This window comes from Malurus melanocephalus, unplaced genomic scaffold, assembly GCF_030028575.1.
Source record: "Malurus melanocephalus ecotype Western Australia unplaced genomic scaffold, MMel_1.1 scaffold_25, whole genome shotgun sequence".
Lineage (NCBI taxonomy): Eukaryota > Metazoa > Chordata > Aves > Passeriformes > Maluridae > Malurus > Malurus melanocephalus.
Genome location: NW_026623257.1, coordinates 3,464,326 through 3,485,774, shown reverse-complemented (window position 1 = coordinate 3,485,774; position 21,449 = coordinate 3,464,326). Strand labels below are relative to the sequence as shown.

General features: G+C 34.9%; 1 protein-coding gene across 2 annotated transcripts in view; it reads left to right on the top strand.

Annotated features, from left to right (window-relative positions):
• The window catches only part of CDH18 (cadherin 18), a 158,018-nt gene that overhangs the window by 130,977 nt on the left and 5,592 nt on the right, over positions 1 to 21,449 (top strand). For both annotated transcript variants that reach the window (XM_057390393.1, XM_057390392.1), the window contains exons 8-9: positions 4,640 to 4,761; positions 11,097 to 11,214. In XM_057390393.1, coding sequence (XP_057246376.1) covers positions 4,640 to 4,761; positions 11,097 to 11,214 — 240 coding nt within the window. The remainder of the gene's footprint in view (positions 1 to 4,639; positions 4,762 to 11,096; positions 11,215 to 21,449) is intronic.

The following is a 21,449-nucleotide window of genomic DNA, read 5'->3' as shown; positions in this document are numbered from 1 at the left end:
CTGGACATGCTGGATTTTCTTCTCCTGTCTCTTTGGGAAAAGCTATGATGAGGATACTCACACATCATCATCTGAAGATGGTATMGGGTATGGCTCTTCTTGGCTACCAAAGTGACCAGAGAAGGGATAGACTTTGGAATCATGTGGCATTTAKGTCCCTGTTTGAAGCTTTATGACTCAGTAACAGAATCTGAAAATGGGCATTTCTGGCCACAGAACTGATATATTTTCATATGCCCTGTTCTWATCAGGAGGTCAACACCAACACTGTCTGCGAGTTGCAGAATTTTGCTTGAATTAAGGCACAAGGGGCTTTCCAACTTGAAAGCTCTAAATGTTTTCAGTCTACYGCAATGCTATGATTATTGCTGTTGCCTCTGTAGCTACTGCTGCTGTCACTACTACTATGATCCTAGAGAGGTGAGCAGTGCCTTCAGCTTCGTGTTCGTTAGTGAAAAGCTAAATTTTGCTACGAGGAACAAAAATAAAAACATTTGCTATTCAACTTCAGGTAACATTATTTAGAAGCAACCACTTCCTAAAAAAAAAGCACACTGGAACATTACACTTATGCCTAGWTTCTGCATAATTTTCTCCTTGCCAGAGAATTTAGTTTATCATATTTACACCATCCTCAATTAAACTTGGTGTTTTATGAATATTTCCATTTTAACTTGCATTTTTAGACATTCTTTCATTGCTTTAGCTTTGTTCTGGTGGCATATTTTACCCCTCCTAGTCTGTTTATTCTTCCAGATTTTTAAAACTAATCTTGACTAGAGAAGTGTGATGAGTGCTTTGTACTTGTCTTTAATGGTAAAGTGAACTAGTTGAATTTCCTAAGTATTGGTCTGCCTTGTAAAGTCTTGAAAAGATTTCAAAATGGACTTACAGAATAAACAGTTATGAACCAGTCTATAGTTAGCTACCATTCTAACTTTAAAAAAAAAAAAAAAAAAAAAAAAAAAAAAAAAAAAAAAAAAAAAAAAAAAAAAAAAAAAAAAAAAAAAAAAAAAAAAAAAAAAAATTGAAAAAATCTGAGAAAACAAAACCAAACAAGTAAAGAGCAAATAAACCTACAAAAGATTGTTGATGTTAGGACTTCTATCTATTCAGATAGAATTTATTTTCATAAAGCATATGGGAATTTTGTTAAAGTGAAAAGGAATTCTCAGACATCAGTAAATGGATTAAAAAAAAAAAAACTCTTCTTAAATAGGGCTTTTAAAGTTTACCYACAGAAACTAATGTGAGAGAGGATTCAAGGCTTCACATTGGCTCTTGATAGGGTCTTCTGTAAATGTATAGTGAATTTGCCAATGGAGAATCTGATAATGAAATTGATTCACTTTTCAGATGTTTAGTATTCTGGAAAAAGAACTGTTTATTCTGGGAAAAGTCTCGAGCATAAGAAAACAAGTCCCTAGCACAGGTGAATCAGAGCAATGTTTCTGCTTYGGTTACCCCTTAAAACAGAGAGCATTCACTTTGAAAAATCTACACTTGAGGCATAATGCTAATGGGACAGAGAATATTGTGTAATGCACAGGCTTGAAATACACGTCAATACCAATTATCTTAAAAACTGAAAATCTGCCAAACTGCTGCAAGAAATTTGTCTGATTAAGAAAAATGAACTATTAAAASTGCAAGTTATTAGAGAAGTTTGGAGATTACAGGTGAATTATAGATTTGAAAAAGATTGGAATCTATGCTGATTCTTGAAAACAAAAAAGAAAAAAAAAAAWAAGAGAAAGGAAAATTGTATTTTCTTGTGTTTCCTTCAAATCCTTCTCATTTTCTTCCCCCATTATAAACTGTTGCCACCTTGCATGCAAATCTATGTTGTATGCACACTCTTCAAGTCTGTTTTTGTAAGTGGTGTTAATACTGTACCCATTAGCATTTTGTAGTGAGTAGCCTGTCAGTATGGAAATTTGCCTGCAAATGTCAGTGATCCCATGAGATACCAGCTTCCAGARAGTTATTTATATTACCTTGTGCATGAAGAGCTCTTTCAAACTGATGAGGTATTTATAAATTCTTGTACTGCAAAACAGCAGCAGTTTTACCTTTTCTGCAAAAGGAAAAAAAAAGGTAAAGTTTCTTAATTTCTTAAAATCTTTCTGTAAAACTGCTGCAAATCTGACTAGAGTAAGGCTGCTCTGGGTAGTAATGATAGGCATTCAAGAGGACACATTCAAGGTGGGGCAAAGGGGACTGCAACACGGTACTGAAACAAAAGTATTTAACCATTTTTTGCCACACACTGGACTAAAAAGTTTAATTTTTCCTTCCCCAGTAGCTATTCCAAACATTCCAGATGTACAGAGCAGTCTTTTATCTGTGGTACCCTCTGCCCTGTCCTCTTCCTGCTTTTTTGCTCCCTTCCTCTCAGATGTAATATGCCCCCTTAAACCTTTGAAGATGGCCCTGCTTTGAGCTGGAAACTGGACCAGTGACCTCTACAAGTCCSTTTCAACTAAGATTTTTCAGTGATCCTATTATTATCTAATATTCACAATTTTTATTGCCTTCTCTCTAAAACTCTTCTTATTTTTTTCTGTAGAATTAATATCTTCAAATTCTTCATTCTATTTTATTAAGCTCCTTCAAAATGGATTTATTCATCTTTGACCCTTTATAGTGATCTCTGCCTTCCTCCTATAGCTCCTTGCTATACTTTGTGTCCTCTCTTTATATGCATTGTGTCCTTGCTTCCATGTATACCACTTCTAGTTCATATACCAAACAAATTATGTGCAAGAACCTCCCCAAAAAAGTCTCAAAATCAAAGTTTCTTTGGCCCATAGATATAATGTTCTGTAATTGCAACTACAGGATTTTTGTAATTTCATTGTCTGATTACGTTGACAGAGGAAGTTACCTAAACGAGTTATTAGTGATATTTAAGTGAGCAGGAAGAAAAGCTAAATATCTACTGTTGTGCTGTTCTGCACAATCTCTTGACCTAGCTGSAAGAAAGGAACAAACATATTTTTGTGTTAATACTCATGCTGCAAATGTTCTCCTGGAGAGAAGATTGCTTCCTTTAGAAATAACARCAAAGGTAGATAAATGGTTCCCTTCTCCCAAATACTTAGTGGACAGCCAAATGCCATTTTTCTTCTCCTTCGCTTCATACATCCCTGGCATTTGACTTTCCTCAAAGTTTTCTACTAGACATGTGGGAAAAAGTGAATTAAAATCTTCATGTGAATATACACATATCAGTTAAAAAGAGAATGTGCAAAATCTGAGGGAATGAAGAGCTGGATGCTTTGGTTAGTATCCCATGTGAAAACAGAGAAGGATAGATCTCTCATTTGTTAAATAAACTTGAACATTCTCATATATTCTTTCATTGTGAATCTACATCTCTGGTTGCTTTAAAGCCAAGTATGTGTCTAATCTGTGCTTTCCAGAATTCTGAGCAGAGATCATTAAAGATGTAACAAGTATTAGGCATTTTACAAATGACCCTTTTTAACAGAAAAATGGTAGAGATTAATTGCAATCAAAATAACCACGGTGAATGAAGTTTATACTACTAATTTTTCTCTCTTTGTTTTTTTTTTTTCTTTTCTTATCGTGGGCACACACATGAACTTTTAAAATGTTGATCTATAGTACCCTGTTATTCCATTTTGTTGCAGTTGAAAGATTGACTTTACTATCTTCTGCTGTCTACTATAGTCTCATTTGATTGGTGAATGTAAAATGAAGTTTGTCATCTATGTGATTGATACTAGTATCAATCCGGAGGATATATATTATTTATTTATAGAAAGCTTAAATATATAATTATTTAAAAAAAAATAAAATTACCCTAATACTTGGAAGCAAGAACAAGGGTGTTATGGGTTGAAAAAAATTGTGGGTTTTTTTTGTTTTTTTTTTTTTTTTTTGCATTTTGAAATGGAAAGTGGAAAGTATTGCTCTTTGAAAGGATTCTATTTATTGTGCTTTTTTGAGGATGAAATTTTTCTGAGGGGCCACTCTCGAAAATATCATAGATCACTGCCTAAGACATTGTTATTTAAACATTGCTTTCTTCCTGCAAATCCAGACTCACTTCTGCTAAACTTGTTTTCTTTTCTTCTGCTGAAGCCAGACACTCTAACTATTATATGAAATTGCACAGTAACTTGTGAGAAACCTGAACTCAAGCTTTGGAAAGACTTATATGTACCTATGCATTCATATTTTATTATTATATTTGCATTTTATTTTCTAAACTCTTTAGGGAACTGTGGAAAAGAAAAATGCTTTAATATTTTTTGTATTAGATTTAATTCAATACTAGGATGACACTTTAACATTTRTTTCCAAACAATTGATCATTTCTTAGCATACAGTGTGACAGTATAAGTCCAGCAGCTTTCTTCCTCTTCATTTCCAGAGTAACTTATATTTGATTTAAGTGACTTAAGAATCATAACCACTTTTTTAAAAGCTGTTTTTTTTCAAAGCAGTTAATGAAGCACAAGAAACATCTTTTAGTCTGTTGTTGCCTATGTTTCTGTAGCTGCATCCAGTTTTCATCTAGTTATTGTGTTAATAAACCACTTTTAAATTGAGGATGACATGGAATATTGAATATTTCAAAAGGCTTAATATCATCCTGTGTGTTTTGCAGACAACCCTGGGCTAGTGAGCCACGTTCCAGTTGGTGTTAGAATCCTGGACGTCAACGACAATCTTCCAGAGCTTGCCAGAGATTATGATGTAGTCGTCTGTGAAAATACAAAGCCTGGTCAGGTAACTCTCACAGCTATATTTCTTCCAGTAATAAAGAATAATTACTTTGTTAATGTCACATGTGTCAGAAGTGTGGAGCATATCATTCTTTTTGATTTCATTTTAGCATTTTGCATTTGATTGAAATTTTAATTGCATTAGGCAGAAGGGAGAAGATTTTGGCATTTGTTCAATATCTCTTTCTTCCTGCTGCAAAACAAAATACTCAAACTATCTTCTATAAAGACAGGTAAAACTTTACTCCTGTCAGATAAAGGACAGAATTTGACAAGCCACTATCCTGAACACAGTGAATGAAGTAGATTTAACATTTCCCATCAGAGTGCCTCATAGTAGCAATGTTTCAAACACAGCTCACTGGAATGGCTGGTGAGCATGGCTCACATCCTCGCTGTTTGCGCATTGGCTGACCTTGTCTATGCAGGGTCATTACACAAAGGATCTTCAATGGATTTTTCACAACTATGAGCGTGGGGAGAGTCAGATCTGAGACTGAATAGATGAATCATATTCCAGGCACTGCTCCTGTGATTGATGCACTTCATTGCAGTCCAGGCTTTGACAATTTTGCCAAGTGCTTTCACTTTTCTGCATAGATTAAGTTTTTACCCACAATGCTATCCTTGTTTTGCATTATTGCACAGGTTGCATGCAATATCTTTTCCTGAAGAATATAAATCCTTAAACACAATATACACAAATACATAGTGACATATTTCTGTTTTTAAATCTGAGACTATAAAAATGCCATGCTTTGTCTGACTAAAGGYTGATCAAAGTTATCTTCASTSGCTGGCACCTGAAGGACAGTATAAGAACATGACAARKGTGTGTGGTACTTACCAYAAGTATTTCCCWGGTATCAMATCATTTGCAGGTCACTTCCTGATSCAAATGKGGTTTTCCTAYTTTYAATWSTCCTTTAATAACCATCTCATATGAACCTGTCTTGCTTTTCCTACAACAAACATAAACTTTTTTGRTATCTGCTACCTCAYGCACCAAGGAATTTTGCAGTTTAATTGAATGCTTCAATAAGACCTAGCCTTTTTTTTTTTTTTTTTAATCTTTCCATACTGTTTTCAATTGGGACTGTCTTCTCTCCTGGGAGAGAAAGAGGGAGTTGATCCCTATTTATTATTGATGAAACATGCATAAATCTCTAGCATATCGTCCCTTCGATGTCTCTTGTCCAGACTGAGTGAGTCCCACTTAACTGGGGCTATCCATGATAAAGCCCTTCCAGACATTTGATCATTCATCTTTTCCTCCTTTAAACTTTCTCCAATTCCTCTCTATTCACCTTGAGACAGAATCAAGATTCAAGATGCAGGTATGCAGTGCTTTATAATTCTTGTAATAGTTCGTGCTTCATAACATGTGATGATTTCTGCTTTGATCATTAATACTTTCATAGCAATTTCTAAGAGTGGCTTTGCTTTTCAACCACTAGTAAGCACAGAGTGCAAAAAAACTTCCTGCCTTAACACCAGTATCATTAGTGGTAATACCCATATCAGAGGTCACCATCATGTGTGTGAAGCTAAGGCTTTGTGTATAATTACAGGTGTCTTTGTATTGCCTGGCTGCTGAATATTGGAAGGTCTTTAATGTCAGCTCTCCCTCTTTTCTTCTTTGAAAAGTTCAATATTATAAGTAGATTTGGTGGGCTGATAATYGTACTCTTCATAAGACATTTTTTATTACATTGACCAACAAGTGRCCTAGCATAAGCAGGAAATCACTGTGACTTTCTGTCCTTGTGGAATAGACAATTTACAGAAGAGACCCTATTTCCTGTCTTTAGACAAATTAGGTGTGCAAGGACCCTCCCTATTATCTAATGACTGCATGGTTTTCTTCAGTGCTCTTATTGAAACACCTCATTTAAAGCCCTGGAAAATTTAAGTAGGTGTGTCTATCAACTGAATATCTCTTATTAAATGCTTATAAAGCAAAAATAATGGTCCGAGAACATCCAATAAAGACAAATATGGAAAAACAAAAAAAGAATTTTAACAAATTAATGTGAAAAAAATATTTTTTAAACATTGATTGCAATAGCTTTCATTTTTTTCTGATATCTTTTAAAGCATTAATTGCAATAGCTATCATTTTTTTTCTGATATCTTTTACGTTATATAATTTAACAATAAATGTAAATTGTTGTAACCAATAATAAGGTTAAGTATGCAGTGACGCTATCTCAGAATTGTTCTTTGCTGGATCTGTTGTTGCTGGTGAGTAGCTAATATTTCATAGCAAATTTTAAATTCTCCAACAGTTTTCCAAATGATAATTCATAGGCGTGGTCTTTAAGGGATACAATAGTATTTGCTCACTATTTGGGTCAGCCTTGTATTTTCCCCTGAGCTGCTCTTGCAAGTTTGAATGACTCCAGACCAAGGCAAAGCTATAGTTTAACACCAAGATTAATTGCTACCACRAGGCACTCTAAAAGCAGTAGTTTAATGCCAAAGGCTGGACCAGCTTCCTGTTGTATTCTACAGCTAACAGGACTGCTTTACATTTATGAAATGAAAGTATTTTTTCCTCACATTTCATAGCAAGGTTTCAGATAAATTGTGACAATTGTGCACTATACAAAAGCCAAAACAAAACACATAAGTATGTGGTTTTTGCTCAGAAGATGTTACTGTATAGTCTAAGGAAAGAAATAAATAAGATGGTGTTCAACAAATATTAGGGRCAAATAAATGGATTACAGAACAATGCAATTGTTAATGCAAGCATTAATTCCATATACTAAAAAGTGTTCCCAGTCGAGTAGTTGTGAATCACTGCAAAAGCAGTACAACTTTGAGTTATCCATCATCCTGTGTTTCGTAAGACTTATCCTCAAGAACAAATTCTGTACTACGGGGGCATCTGCTTGACTTAGACTTCCAGGCTGCACTGTCCTGCAAGACTCATTATTTCTGTCCTCAGCACATCTATTTTGAAATTACTGAGTGAGAGATAAACTAACCAGTAGATTGTCACTGGCAGACATTTTGTGTTTGCTTKTTTGTCATCAGAAGAGGCTTCTATGAAGAGAAATCACAGTATCATCTGATTGCAGAGCCTCTGTCTCCTGCTTCTTTTTGCCTCCGTTGTTCTACTTTTTGCATAAAAAAACCCCAAATGCTTAAGGCCTAAGCCTAAATGACCAGTCCTGACGGATGTAGAAATGAAAATGCATATGAGAAGATGATAATTTCCATGCTGAAGTGACAGCTTTAGTCACTTCGTAATGATATAGTTGAGCAGATAGACCAAGTTCCTACAACAGATTCCAAGTGAAGCCTGCTAGATATTATATATTAAAGCAGATAAATAACTGTGATTTGATCTTAAATAACATTCAGACTTGGGGAATACTGACTTGTAGACATATACTGATTTTGTGAAAGACTGTGAAATTTAGCCAGTGTAGGAAAATTACATTTTGCCATCTTCCACAAAGGAAATTAGTGTCAGCTGGCAAGGAATGCCTCTGCTATATTTTTGYCAGGTGTATATTTACTTGTTTATTGATTTAGTCCTAAAAAGRTTCTGAGTAAAATTTAGTATGTCCTCTCTGTACTCTTCAATTAATTTTCCTCAGTTCTTGAAATTGTCTTTTCTTGACATGTCTTGCCTTCTTTACAAAAAAATAGAATAGTCCTTCAACTTCATCCTAACAGTATTGTCAGCTAGACATTATTGCAGCTGAAATTATGTGTCTATATTTTTATTTTAAACAAGTTTTGTCAGGTACATGTTAATGTCTGCTAATAGGCAGTAGTTGGCCAATTAATTAGGAAAGGGTTAATGGTACATTTTGGTGTCAAGATGACACGTAGATTTGTTTCTCACCTCTAAATGAATGTGTCAGAAATCTTTTCTGAAAGGGTCTGAGCTTTCTGTTTAGAAACAGATCTCTAAAAATGCTTTGACCTGTCCTATTAAACATGCAATGTTTATTTTCTACATGAAAAAGCATGGCTTCTATACCATCTGGTATAAAAAAGCTGTACTTTTTACATGCATTTGTGAATTCAGGGAATACTTGAACTTCCATATGCGAAATCTGGGCATATAGAAAGTATATTTTAAGTTATGAAGTTAGTCTCAAAACCAAATAATTTGAGTTGTATGGCACTGAGGCCTTGATCAAAGGTATTTTTTTTTTTGCAAAATAGCATGCTCTTGAAGCAGCATTCTGTAAAATGTCACTGAATGTTTTATGTAGCAAAGGGCAACAGGATGAAAATTTATCCACTAGGCTGTCAAATAAAAGCTGAAGGTGCATGGCAAATTGACTTATATTTCACTGAAAAGCAGCACTGAGGATTTATAAATAGTATTTAATAAAATCATATCTTTTTCTCATGGTCTTAACTGAAGTTTTTACAGATGTGTATGGTATTTAACAGTATTTTTAGTATTTGAATAATAGAAACTGATTCTTTTAAACATATTTCTACCCCACTGTTTTTGTCTTGCTTTGCTGCATACCATTTCAATATTATGTACTAAATATGTATAGCTAAGAAAATCTTATATTTCTGTGTTTACATTGTACTTTCACTAACAGTTGTGCCACCTTTGCAAAATTCAGTAGTGAAAAATTAGCTTTAGCCAAAATTTTCAACCTATATTGCCATGACTTTAGTAAAAGTCATATTCATGATTATAAGTATTTCAGATTGCTTCAAACTGATCTTACTCTGTTGCACTTCACTTAACCCCAGCTGGGGTTAACTGATCCCCATGCAGCCATTCACTCCCCCATCAGTGGGATGGGGAAGAGAATCAGAAAAGTAAAAGTGAGAGAACTTKTGGGTTGAGATAAAKGCAGTKTAATAGGTATAGCCAAAGCTGCACATGCAAGCACAGCAAAGCAAGGAAATCACCACTTCCCACAGGCAGGCAGGTGTTCAGCCATCTCCAGGAGAGCAGGGCAGCATCACATGTAGCAATGCTGACTTTGGAAGACAAACACCATCACTCCAAACATCCYTTMCTTCCTTCTTCTTCCCCCAGCTTTATAAGTGAGCATCACATCATGTGGTATGGAAAATCCTTTCAGTCAGCTGTGGTCAGCTGTCCTGGCTGTGTCCYCCCACAACTTCTCCTGCACCCCCAGCCCCCTYGCTGGTGGGGTGATAAAGGACCAGGAAAGACCCTGATGCTGTGCAAGCCCTGCTGAGCAATGACAGAAACATCTCTGTTACCAACACTTTTTCCAGAACAAATCAAAACCACAGCCCCATACCACCTACTGTGAAGAAAATTGACTCAACCCCAGCCCAAACCAGAACACGGCGTTAAAATAGATTTGTTTTGCTTCTCTTATGTGAATGGAGTAGAGAACTGTGTGGTTCAGTTTTAAAACAGACCAAACCACTAGAGCCAGCACTGTTTATGTTTCAGGTTCAGTCCAGACCAGAGCTGAACACTGAACAGAAAAATTCTTATGAAAAGAGCACTTTCCCTCCCCTTTTTATGTTTCCCTCAGGATATCTATCAGCTCTGTGCAGCAGTCTGTGTGGGCTTCACTGCCTATATCACAGGAACAACTTTTATTGGATTCCACTTTAGCACTTGAGTTTCAGGACCCAGCATGAAAATGAAAGCAGAGGTGGAAATACTGTTTGGTCCCACATTCCAAGAGCTTAGATCAATTTTAGTTGAAAGTAAATTTAAAAAACCACCAGGGCTTTTGAAGGCAAAGGTCTTGCCTTTCAAAAATACCTCTCTCACACATGGTTGCTGCATCCAGTTCTGTTCCTTTTTGGGCAAACTAAACTAAAGCCAGGAGTGGCTGCTGCTCCTCCTGTTCTGTTCTCTGGCAATTTAAAACTGATTTTTAACAGGAATTTTAAGCAGAAATATGRCAATATAGTCCTGCTATTTTAGTTAATTATTTTTCCTTACCAATATTGAAGTGCATCTAATTATTAGGGCAGAAAGCAGATGGCACTTCCCGTAGACCATCCTGCTTCAGCCTGTCTTTTGGCTCCATAAAAACAGACATTTAGCTGAAACTGTAATTCAGGAAGTCAGGAGGATGCAATGCAGATGGGGATAATCTCTGTACCAGGTCCTGACCGTATCAAAACATCAGAAAGTACAGATCCTTTAGATRCTTTTACCTGACTCTGAAATGTTGTTTCTAAAATATTTCCTGCTAGATAWGCTGAGTTAATGACCCAGTCATTTCATCTGTTGAATTCAACAACAGTCAAGTAGAAAATTAAAATAAGGTAAACTTGAGCATGCTGCTGAGATCAGGTAGTATATGGGTCAAGTTCAAATTTCAACACATTCACTGTTAATTTTTATTTCAGGTAATTCAGACTATCACTGCTACGGACAAAGATAACTCTGCAAATGGYGCAAGATTCCATTTTTCTCTTGATGAAGGGCTTTCTTTGAATCCCAACTTTACTCTAAGGAATAATGAAGGTAAAACTAATATGCAAATCCATTTTGTCTGGGATGTCTCAATTGAACAGAACAATTTCCATGCATTTCTGGACAGAAAGGGAAAATTGTAATAGGTCATCACTGAGCTGTTGGATATCATGGACACGTGTACACAATATATTGCAAACTATGAATGATCAGATATTCCATTTTGGTTCTATATTCCATTTTATTTTAACATTTGTACTTCATACATTCAGTAATGTTTTTGAAAAGTGGATTAATGAAAAATATTTCARTTGACCTACTTTTAGGTGAAGAGCACTGATGGGGTACTGTAAAGRTTATTGCCAATTAYTGCCTAAAGGAGAAAAAAAAAARKWRSMWWAAAAATTGGAATTCATGCTTACTTTTAYAGATATGACACCAAGAGCAGGTCCTTCTGTGCTTCCTGGATGATAGTCTGTTGCTTCATGCCCTTCCTAACAAAGTGTGCCTGAACATTATAATCAGAAATTCATAGCAGATAGGCCCAGGAGAAAAATCCTCAGAATCACCCAAGCAAGAATTTCTGAAAATTTTTTGAGTGAAAAAACTGTCTAACCTTTCCAAAACACAAACCTAAAGTAGCCTTGCTCTTGGTCAAGTATTACCTTGTGGTCTCCATTTTGCAACCTGATGAAAGTAAGAGTAAACTTCCAATGTTTGTCCAAGCTTGCCTCTTGAGATTTTGTATATGTGTGCATTGTGTGGTTTTCTTTCTATGTCTGTGTGGAAGTGTGTGGGATTTGCTTTATTTTACAGTTATATATTTGTAGTAGTTCCTTCTGAGATTTTACAGATCACTAGTCCTCTCTAATGCATTAACTCCATCACTAGTACATTTGGTGCATGCAGTGATATTGAAACTATTCCTTATAGATTTTTTAAAATGTTTATGTATCTTTCAAGAAGGAGGTTGTATAATCTTCCTAAAGAATCTCTTCCAGTGTTTAACTATACTTACAGCAGAAAAAAAATCATGCTATGTGTTTGGACTACATTAATACTTACATAATCTATTTTTAAAAGAGATCAATACAACATTATTATTATTATTATTATTATTATTATTATTATTATTATTACTATTATTATTATTACTATTACTATTATTACTATAAAATAATCATAAAAATAGTAGGGTAATTCATGTATTTAAAATATTCTCTAAATGACACTCCAGCCCTTTCCCAGATTAATGTATGAATCCCACTCAGGTTGTGATGGGGCATTATAGCAAAAGTCAGACTTGTTCCTGAACTGAAGGTGGTGTGCCATTATAGATTTTTGTATTTTAGTCTTAATTTCCAATAAGCTCATTGAGTATTGTGCTGTGATTGCATGTGAATGACCGTGGCCATGTTCATTTCAATGCAAGATTCTTATATCATGAACTGCTTTTGCATAGCTCTACTAAAATTATGGCTCATGACAAAGCAGATATTTTATGGGTTTGAACATATTTAAAGCTGGATCTGCATTATATGTGTTCAGTACCACATAAGTTATTTAACTACACAGATTTATAAGAGGGCAAAAACTTCTAACAATCCTTTGATACAGCAGTGTCATGCTTTGGATGGAAATATTAAGCTTTAAATGGAAATACACACCTTTGGATAGAAGGACTTGCTGCTTCTTGTTTCTTCCCCAAGAACGGCGAGTAATGACTTAGCAATCAACAGCTGAAAGCAGTGTTTGGAATATCCTAGATTGGATTTGACAGGGGGAAGTAGAGGAAGGAGCTGAAAAAAATGTCTTTTAAGGTAAAGGGCTATTGTGCATTATGCTTTTATTTCACCTAAGGAAGTACAAAGTCATRCACTTCCCATAGCATTTTGTGTAAAGCTTCTCACACCTACAGAGACTCCAATAATGCAACTTCCAAATTGGCCATATAATTAAAAAAATGACCAATTAACTCAAATAATAAAAATAATTTATCTTAAAAACAAACGCTTTGTTATGATTTTGCTTGGTACAAGACCCTTTGAATGTATTGTTTAAACACTGTACTTTATTAGGGACCTTTTCTTTGTGATATAATCTATACATAAAGTATCACTGAAACACCTATGAAGTGCATTCACAATATGCAATTATCTAGCATTTACAAGTTTCCTATTTCTTATGTACTTCTGTTGAGAAACAGATTTTCTCTTGTTTTCTATTCTAGGAAAAAGCTGAGAGAAGGTGGGCAGAAAAGGCTTTTCTTAGGTCTGTGACAAGATTGCACTTTTGAAAACTCATGTTTTTGAGCATCAGATGTTAAAAGTACTCAGAATGCTTTTAACAGAAGACAACTGCTATTTTTACCTCTGGATTTCCAAATTCTGTATGGGCCTGCATTCTTGGAGGGGTTTATTTCTTTGTTTTTTTGTTATGTTACGTTTTTAAAGAAAAAGCCTACTAAAATGGCCTTAGGAGAATTTTTAGTAATGATAATTTTTTTTCAGAATGATAAAACCCAAATTTCTTATGTCACGTAGAAAGTGGTTCTCAATAGTAGCTGTAGGTAACTATGTTTCTTTTGTAGTCACCTTCTAATACAGTCATCCTCTCTTATTTCTTCAGGAAAAAGGTATAATTTCACAAAAATACCAGTAGATATTCTCTTCCCTTGTTTTCATAGCCCCAAACAACAAAGATTTGTTCTYTGACTCCAAAAAGACTTTTGCATAAATATACCCCTGCTCCTTGATTACCCACAGACTCCACAGCAGTGGAACCAGTTCTTACTGATTCTTAAAATATTTATGCTTTACCTGTGCACTTTGGCTAAAATCTAGGGCTTGTACAAGAATAAGAGTCTGTAGTTTGTCCCTGTCTACCTGCTTCCATGCAGCAGTGTACAATCCCAGCATATCTATGATTCAGGTCAATAATTACTCCATGGCTGTAGCAGACTACATGGGTATTAAAGCCTCAGTCCAGAAAATGGATCATTTGACCAGTTAAACTTTTATCTCTTGGGCCTGAACTTGTGCATTTTCTAAACTGAAATCTCCACTATATTAAATCTCTGTTTGTGGAATATTTATCCTCACAATGTAGAGCTTAAAAACCTCTGAGAAATATAGGTCAGGAGAGTCACAGGCTGTACCAAATATACTATCCRGCAGAACTTAAGAGTTCCTTGGATCCCCTTCTGTATTCTGTTTGTGCTACAATTTTATTTTGAAAGGGGAAAAAAAAAGGAAAATACTTTTTCTCTACTATATTCTTAAGGAGCAAGAGATTCTTTGTTGCTGTTTGAGTTTCATTACATCCTGGAAAAGTACTATTCAGAAAGAGTAAGGGCTTACAAGTATGAACAAGAGGACAGACAACAAAATGATGCAGTATCTGTAAGCATGTAAGCTCATGTGGGCAAGGCAGAACAAGAGCTGGAATAGAATTTCTTTGTTATACAAAGAAAATGCATTAAATTGTTATAATTTTCTGCAACTTTAGRGAGCAAGCCCAGAGAAGATGCCTTTTTGATTGTTTGGGAATTGTACTTATGAAGGTATTTTAATGAAAACAGGGTTGTTTACAATTTATTCTGCCTAGAGAATGGTTACAATTTTTATTAAAGCCGGAGAAGCCAAGTATATTTTCGGCTGTGCTTTTATGTGCAGATCAGATGCTGCATAACCTGTAACATTGTTGTCTGTGTTCTCCTCACTTTCTTTTTTAGTGATGTCTTAACAATTTTTAGCTTCTATTCTTCATGCATCTGTAGCTTTGGTGGGTAGTTCTAGGCTACATAAAGTGCTAAAAACCTCCATTCCCAGCATTTTAGACAAAACATTGCTCACAACTGTAAACTCCAAGACACTTTACTGCCTCAGAGCCCCAGAATATGTAAACGTTGGATTGTGGGGAGTAAGCTTGGGGTGGTTGACATCATCACCTGAAGGTGTAATTGGAGAATTAGGGCCCAATATGTTAATAAGACAGAACTTATAAAAGGGGGAGATCTTGTGATTCACTGTCCATTTTGGGTGTAGCCTCAKAGTAGGCTTTGTCTGCCCTGAATGTACCTATAGGCCTTCATTAAATTTGTCTGCTTTTATTCTCCTAACTTTGGCYTCCATTTCAGGTAAGCCCTGTTCTAGGCATTATTAGGATGCTATAGATAATTTTGTAAKCCCTTTTTTATTTGTGTGTAATATCACAAAATTATGCATTTTACCTAATCAGAAGTATCTGCTTTTGCATATGCCATTAAAAAYTTCCCAGAGAAATATGGGGCTAAAMCCATCTTTCATTGGGAAATCAGAGTAAAGATGACAGAAGTTCTTTACAACAGGTTTTCTCCTATGAATTGAATTCTAGACTTGTACTGTATTTTATATGTTACTATAAATAACAACAATACTATTCCATATGCTTAAAGAATTATGAATATATTTGTCAAAATTTGTTAGTTTGCTGGAAAATGCATGTGAACTTGTCATTATTATGATATTTCCAACCATTAATATGTAGACACACTTCTCTTTCAGAACTTACACTGCACTTTTCAGGAGATGAAAAAAGATTGCACCCTCAGAGAACAGTTCACTTAGAACACTTAAGAATCTACTGCACTGTAAAGCACTGTTTTGCTGATGCTATTTTTTATCACAGGATATACAGTCTACCATGGATGCTCCAGTGGTATTGTAATTTCCTGCATTCACCCAACACTGCCAATAAGATTGGTGCATTCTCTTATTTCAATAAATTGAGATTGCTGTCTTCTGATAGCAGCCTAAGTTTACCTTACTTTCAATGAGGAACAGCTCCCTAGAGAATGCTTAGCATTTGTTCTCCGCTTCTTTTATTTCTTCAGGACAAAGGTTTCATATCACAAAAGTATTTGCAATTTATTTTTCCCCTCTGCCAACTTAGCTCAAAGATCTGGTTCTTTGATTATTGCCTAGTGAAGGARAATATTCTGGAATTTGAATAAAAGTACGCCATTTTTCTGATACTAAAATTCTGGAGATTTCTTTTTCTTAATGTTATGTTAGAAGATGCATTAATACCAACAGAAATATAGATGTGGTTTTCTGTAAAATCTGGGGCACAGTGATTTCAGTGACATCTGTATAAAATGAAATTTATAATGTGTTCATTCACCCATGCCTGTGATACATATTAACCTTTTTCCTTGTGTCATAAACCAAAAAATAGTAAAGAAAAAAAAATTCTCATTTCTCATCATTGCTGTTATTTAGGAGGACAGCAACCTCCAGGGAATAATTTATCCCATCCCAGTGTGAATTTCTTGCAGAACTTTCTGTTTATCTCTCTGCCATTCTTATTTCCTACTGTATTGGACAATGTGTCTGTGAAATGACTTCAGGGCTTTAAATTTGCCAGTGAGTGTACCAGACTCCAGACCATGTCTGCTCCAGTACATCTGAAGTGGCATCTAAAAAAGGTGGGATTGAAACCCCCACTTTGCAACCCAACATGAGGGGAAAACAGACACAGAGCTCTCGTTTTTTTTCACATCACAGTGTTGTGCTTGCTTTGGTAATGTGGGACTGAGGTTACTACATGACATGTCATCCTGCAAAGAAAACAAGCTGTAACTCGAGACAAATGATATCTGAGAAAGTGCAAAGTTGGCATCACACATGGTGACTGTAAGTACAGTCCACAGAAGGACTGTTACTGCAAATGGATTGAATGACTGAACAGGTATTATCATGGAATCAACAGATGGAAGTTAAGAAGGAATTCTGCCATGAGAATAACGGGCAAAAAAAAWCCAGGATCAGCTACTGTAGAGGGAGACATTTTCCTTCTTTAGGCTTCTGAACATCTTTGAAAATTTTTTGATTTAAAAACGTTGCCTCTAAGATTGTTCATAAATGTAGTTTAGTACATAGTGTACAGATTCTTACATTTCTTTTCTGGACTGCACCCTGTTGGTGATTCACAAATCAACAATAAGCAAATAACTATATTTCAGGCCCAAAATATGTTCTATGTTACTTTTTATTTTTGCCACCCACTGAACTAGAAACTTGCAATAGCTTTTTACCCACTGGCAATAGCTTTGAAGCCAGCACAAAAGAAAAAATATTTACAAGAGTTATCAGTAAAGAAATGAAACAGAAATGCCTATCAATGTACTCCACATAAACAAATTAACTGCTCCAACGTTAGAAATGTAAGAAATGCAAATCATTCCAATATATCTTCTTTGGTTTTAATTAGTTTATGACTTCTCAGAAAATTTATAGCAGTTGAACTGCTGATATAAGCAGAACTGAAAATTGAAACATGCTTTAAGACATAAACAGGATTTTACTCTGTTTTTTTCACTTCCATTTCTCTTGTCTGTGCTTGTAATGCATGTGTCAAAGAAATTCTCAACTGTGGATAATAAATGAGAATCCTCCGCACTGCTCCAGTAGTCACCTTCATGGTGTTACCATTGTATCTCTTCTTCCTTGATTTTACTATGCCTCCTTTCTTTTCTAAGTTCAGAAGCTCAATGCAAAAAGGCAGAGTTGATGGAAATAAAAAGACTGATAACATCCTTGTATACGTTGTGCAGTCTGGCTTAGTGAAGTACCACATCTTCAAAGTGTGAAGACTTGCTGCATTAGAGCCATGCAGCATTTCCCATGGGCAGACACAAACTCAGTGGAGATTAATCTTAACTGCTAGTTGACATATTTGCAATGAACAGCTCAAATAGGAGAAAGTTTGCATCATTAAAAAGTTTAAATCATTAAATGGGGCCATGTACAATACAAAGAATCAGATAAATATTTCTTTCTCCATGTGGGAGTTGTTAATTTTCCTTAGCAGTCAGTTCTTTAAACTTGAGTGAATCCTGGTTCTTATACTCCTCAGAGGGGAAGTTTACCATTTAAACCCATTGAGATAAAAAGGTCTTTCCACCCAGGCCTGGAAGAATTAGATTTGTAGTTCTCACCATCTTACTGCTATTTTTGCTGTCCTATACACTTGTCTTCCCTGACTAYGGTCAGGGTATGTTTTCAGATTCCAAAGAAATTTCCCAATACACAACCCCTGGCTCCCTTTCAAGCTACTATTGTTGATATAACTTTTTCCCCTTTCAGTAAACTCTTTTCTAGGTCATCAATGTCTGTCTTTATACTAAGCTTCCTGTAGCTTCTGCAGATTGTGAGATTTTTTTTGTTCTGTGCAAAGCTCCTAAAATTTGCTGTCTTTCTAGTTCTTCTCTAAATGTGTTCCTATAATGGTTTTTGGTAAAGAACAAAACCAATTAAATTTGAAGGCTTAGAACATCAGAGTAGTTGTCAGGATGCAGTCAATATTGCAGTTTGGCTAAACTTTTTTATATCCATTCATTTTGTTGGCATGTATTTACTTATGATTGTCCTCAAGAACAGAGCTCTGACTAGAACATTAGAGACGTAATTTCTGTATCATGGCACTATGATTAACTTTGATAATTTTCTGCTATCCTTAATTCTGAGTGGCCTTTGGAAAACCAGACAGAGTTTCCTTCTTTGTGAAAAGGTTAGATATCTTATCTGTATTTTTTTTTTTAATTTAATGAGAAAAAAATATTATGTGAGACTKCAAATACTTTCCAGTATTTTACTTATACGTAAACACAATGCACTAAGATACCATATCTAAATCTGTAATGGAGTAATAATGAGAATTAACACCTCTGATGATACTGAAAACAGAAAATTTCCATGCTAGTGTCTGAAAGACTATACTTTTTATTTGTGTGAAAATTTGTGGTATTTCATTGAAGRAAAAGCTCTACACTGTTTCTTTGAGAATGCTCATAACTGGGTATGTTATTACAGAAACTGCTGGGTATGTCATGTAACATCTGTTTCTACAGAAATCTACTTACTACTCAAGAGAATACAAACAACACAAGTTCAGCATGGCAATTCTTTGAAATTAAAAATTTTGTACTGGTTGCCTCTTTTCCTATAATTTTGTCTTATTCTAATATTTCATTGTATGATGTCAACAGTACAAGAAAAACAATTTAATATTTAATGAACAAGTACAACATTGAAATTAAAAAAAAAAAATGTGTAAATTTTTTCAATTTGTTTTTGTTTTGTGCAGTATGAAAATGTCAGTTCCTAACTTGGCAAGACCTTCTTCCCAGAGAGGCATGGTTTAATTATAGCTTTTTTCATATTTTTCACTGTAACACTGAATTACATAATTTGCCCATTTCTTCATGTGTTTCCTCTTTTTTTCTTTTTTTTTTCTTCTCACAATTTTTCCCCATCTGCCTACAGTTACCCTCATAGCATACATTCTCACGTCTCAATGCTTCTTCCTTTACATCTTTGCCAGTAGTCTMTGTGCTAAAATTCTATCATTACAGCAAGATTCCTGATCAGGAATCCTCARTTTTTCTCCTTTATAATCAGTCTTTGAAGCTTTTGTTGTCAGCCAGTATTTTCATCACTGATTCTGGAGCTGTGCACTGGTACTGGATCATTCACTCTTTTTTAAATTTATGTCACAGGCAACATGCACAGCCCTTGGCCTTGTACCTTTTCTGAACTCTGTGTAGAACCCAATGGAACACAGATTCCATTGTCATGTTTTGTTTTGTTGTTTTTTTTTCTCTTTTGAATTTATGAAATAATGTGAAAGTTGTATTGCAGCTCAACAGAGCAGTGTTATCATACTGCAAAAGGAATTTGCATGTCACAGTGTGTCACGGTGTGTGTGTGAGGCTGTTTAGAGATGCTTAAGGACCTGCAGACTGTTGGAATATTGTTGAGGTACTGTGAAAAGTGGGAGGAACCAACCTGGTGCACTCTTTTCCATACTGCCTGAGAAGGATCTCGGGTGTATGTTAATAACAGTGACTGTGCTTGGGTGTTCTGTGAGAGTCCCRGTTGGGCCAGAACAGCAAAATACCAGGGAGAGTGTTGAAATTCATTAGCATGAACAGTTGATGTTCTGGGGATCATACTCACTCCCCAGTCCTGTTTTGTTTGACAACCAGCAGGAGATAAAAAGAGAAAATGCTAGATAAGAGCTCTGCTAATTATCTGTAATAAGTTGTATTTCAAAGAAGGGAAGCAATTATAAATTGGATTTTGGAAATTCGGTGGAGTTTTTCTTGCATATGAAGGAAAATTATGGTATGGATCTTTTTYTGAATGTAGAAAGGCAGAAGCAGAAGTCATCACCTTATATATGCTGCAAACATTAACTTCTTTTTATGYAAAATATACATTCATTTGAAATTCCCTTCAAATCACAGATAAGTGAGTTTATTTCTGCTTTTGAATTGTGTCTAGAGCTCAATCTACACTCCTCTGACAGYTGAAAAGCAGATTAGGTGAAGATCRTTTTATAGTCTATGCTGGTTTTCCTCTGAAACATGGAAGATTTTACCTGTGTCCTCCAACAGCAGGGAAGTTGAGGTTACCATCTAGCTAGCATAAAAAAAATGGAGTAGCAAATGGACAAAATATCATACAAAAAAGAAAAAAAAAAAAGAAAAAAGATGTTTCATTCAGCATTATGTAGGAGAATGATAAAAGAGTTGCTTCATTTACCTGCKGATTATACCCATATATATATTGAAGCATTAAAAGACATGCGATGTTTCCATAAGATTGTTTATTTATTTAATTTTTTTTAAGGTATTTAAAATAGATCCCTGAGATTCTTCATGTGCAGTATTCAATGGAATCTAGAAGAACATAGAATTATTAATAAGCATGTTGGTCAAAAATTGGAAAATAAGATTTGGAACTTTTTTTATCTTAGTATTAGACTGGCAGAGCCTAGCAGCACCTCCATGGGTGTAGGTGATCTATAATTATGGCTTTAATGCCCCTGCTCAGTCTGTTGCTGGAGAAGGAATTTTCTTTATACAATAGATGCATTTTGAACTTCAAGTTATATCAAGTCTGATTTCTTCAATCAATTGACTCAATTATAACATAGAATACTTTGCTCCCTAGACTAGTTGCAGAATTATGTGGAAACTATTTGTTTCTTAACAGTAAGATAATGAAGAAAAATCAGCATTTATAAGAATACCACAGTACATTTCTATTAGATTTCACAAGCAATATGAAGAAAAGCTAAAGTTTAGCACAGCTTCTATACAGATGAAAGAAATATTTCCACATAATAATAATATACTATATTATATACTACATATATATAGGTATCATTTCCACAATGTTATATTTAAAAAAAAAAAAAAAAAAATATATAGGTATCATTTCCACAATGTTATATTTAAA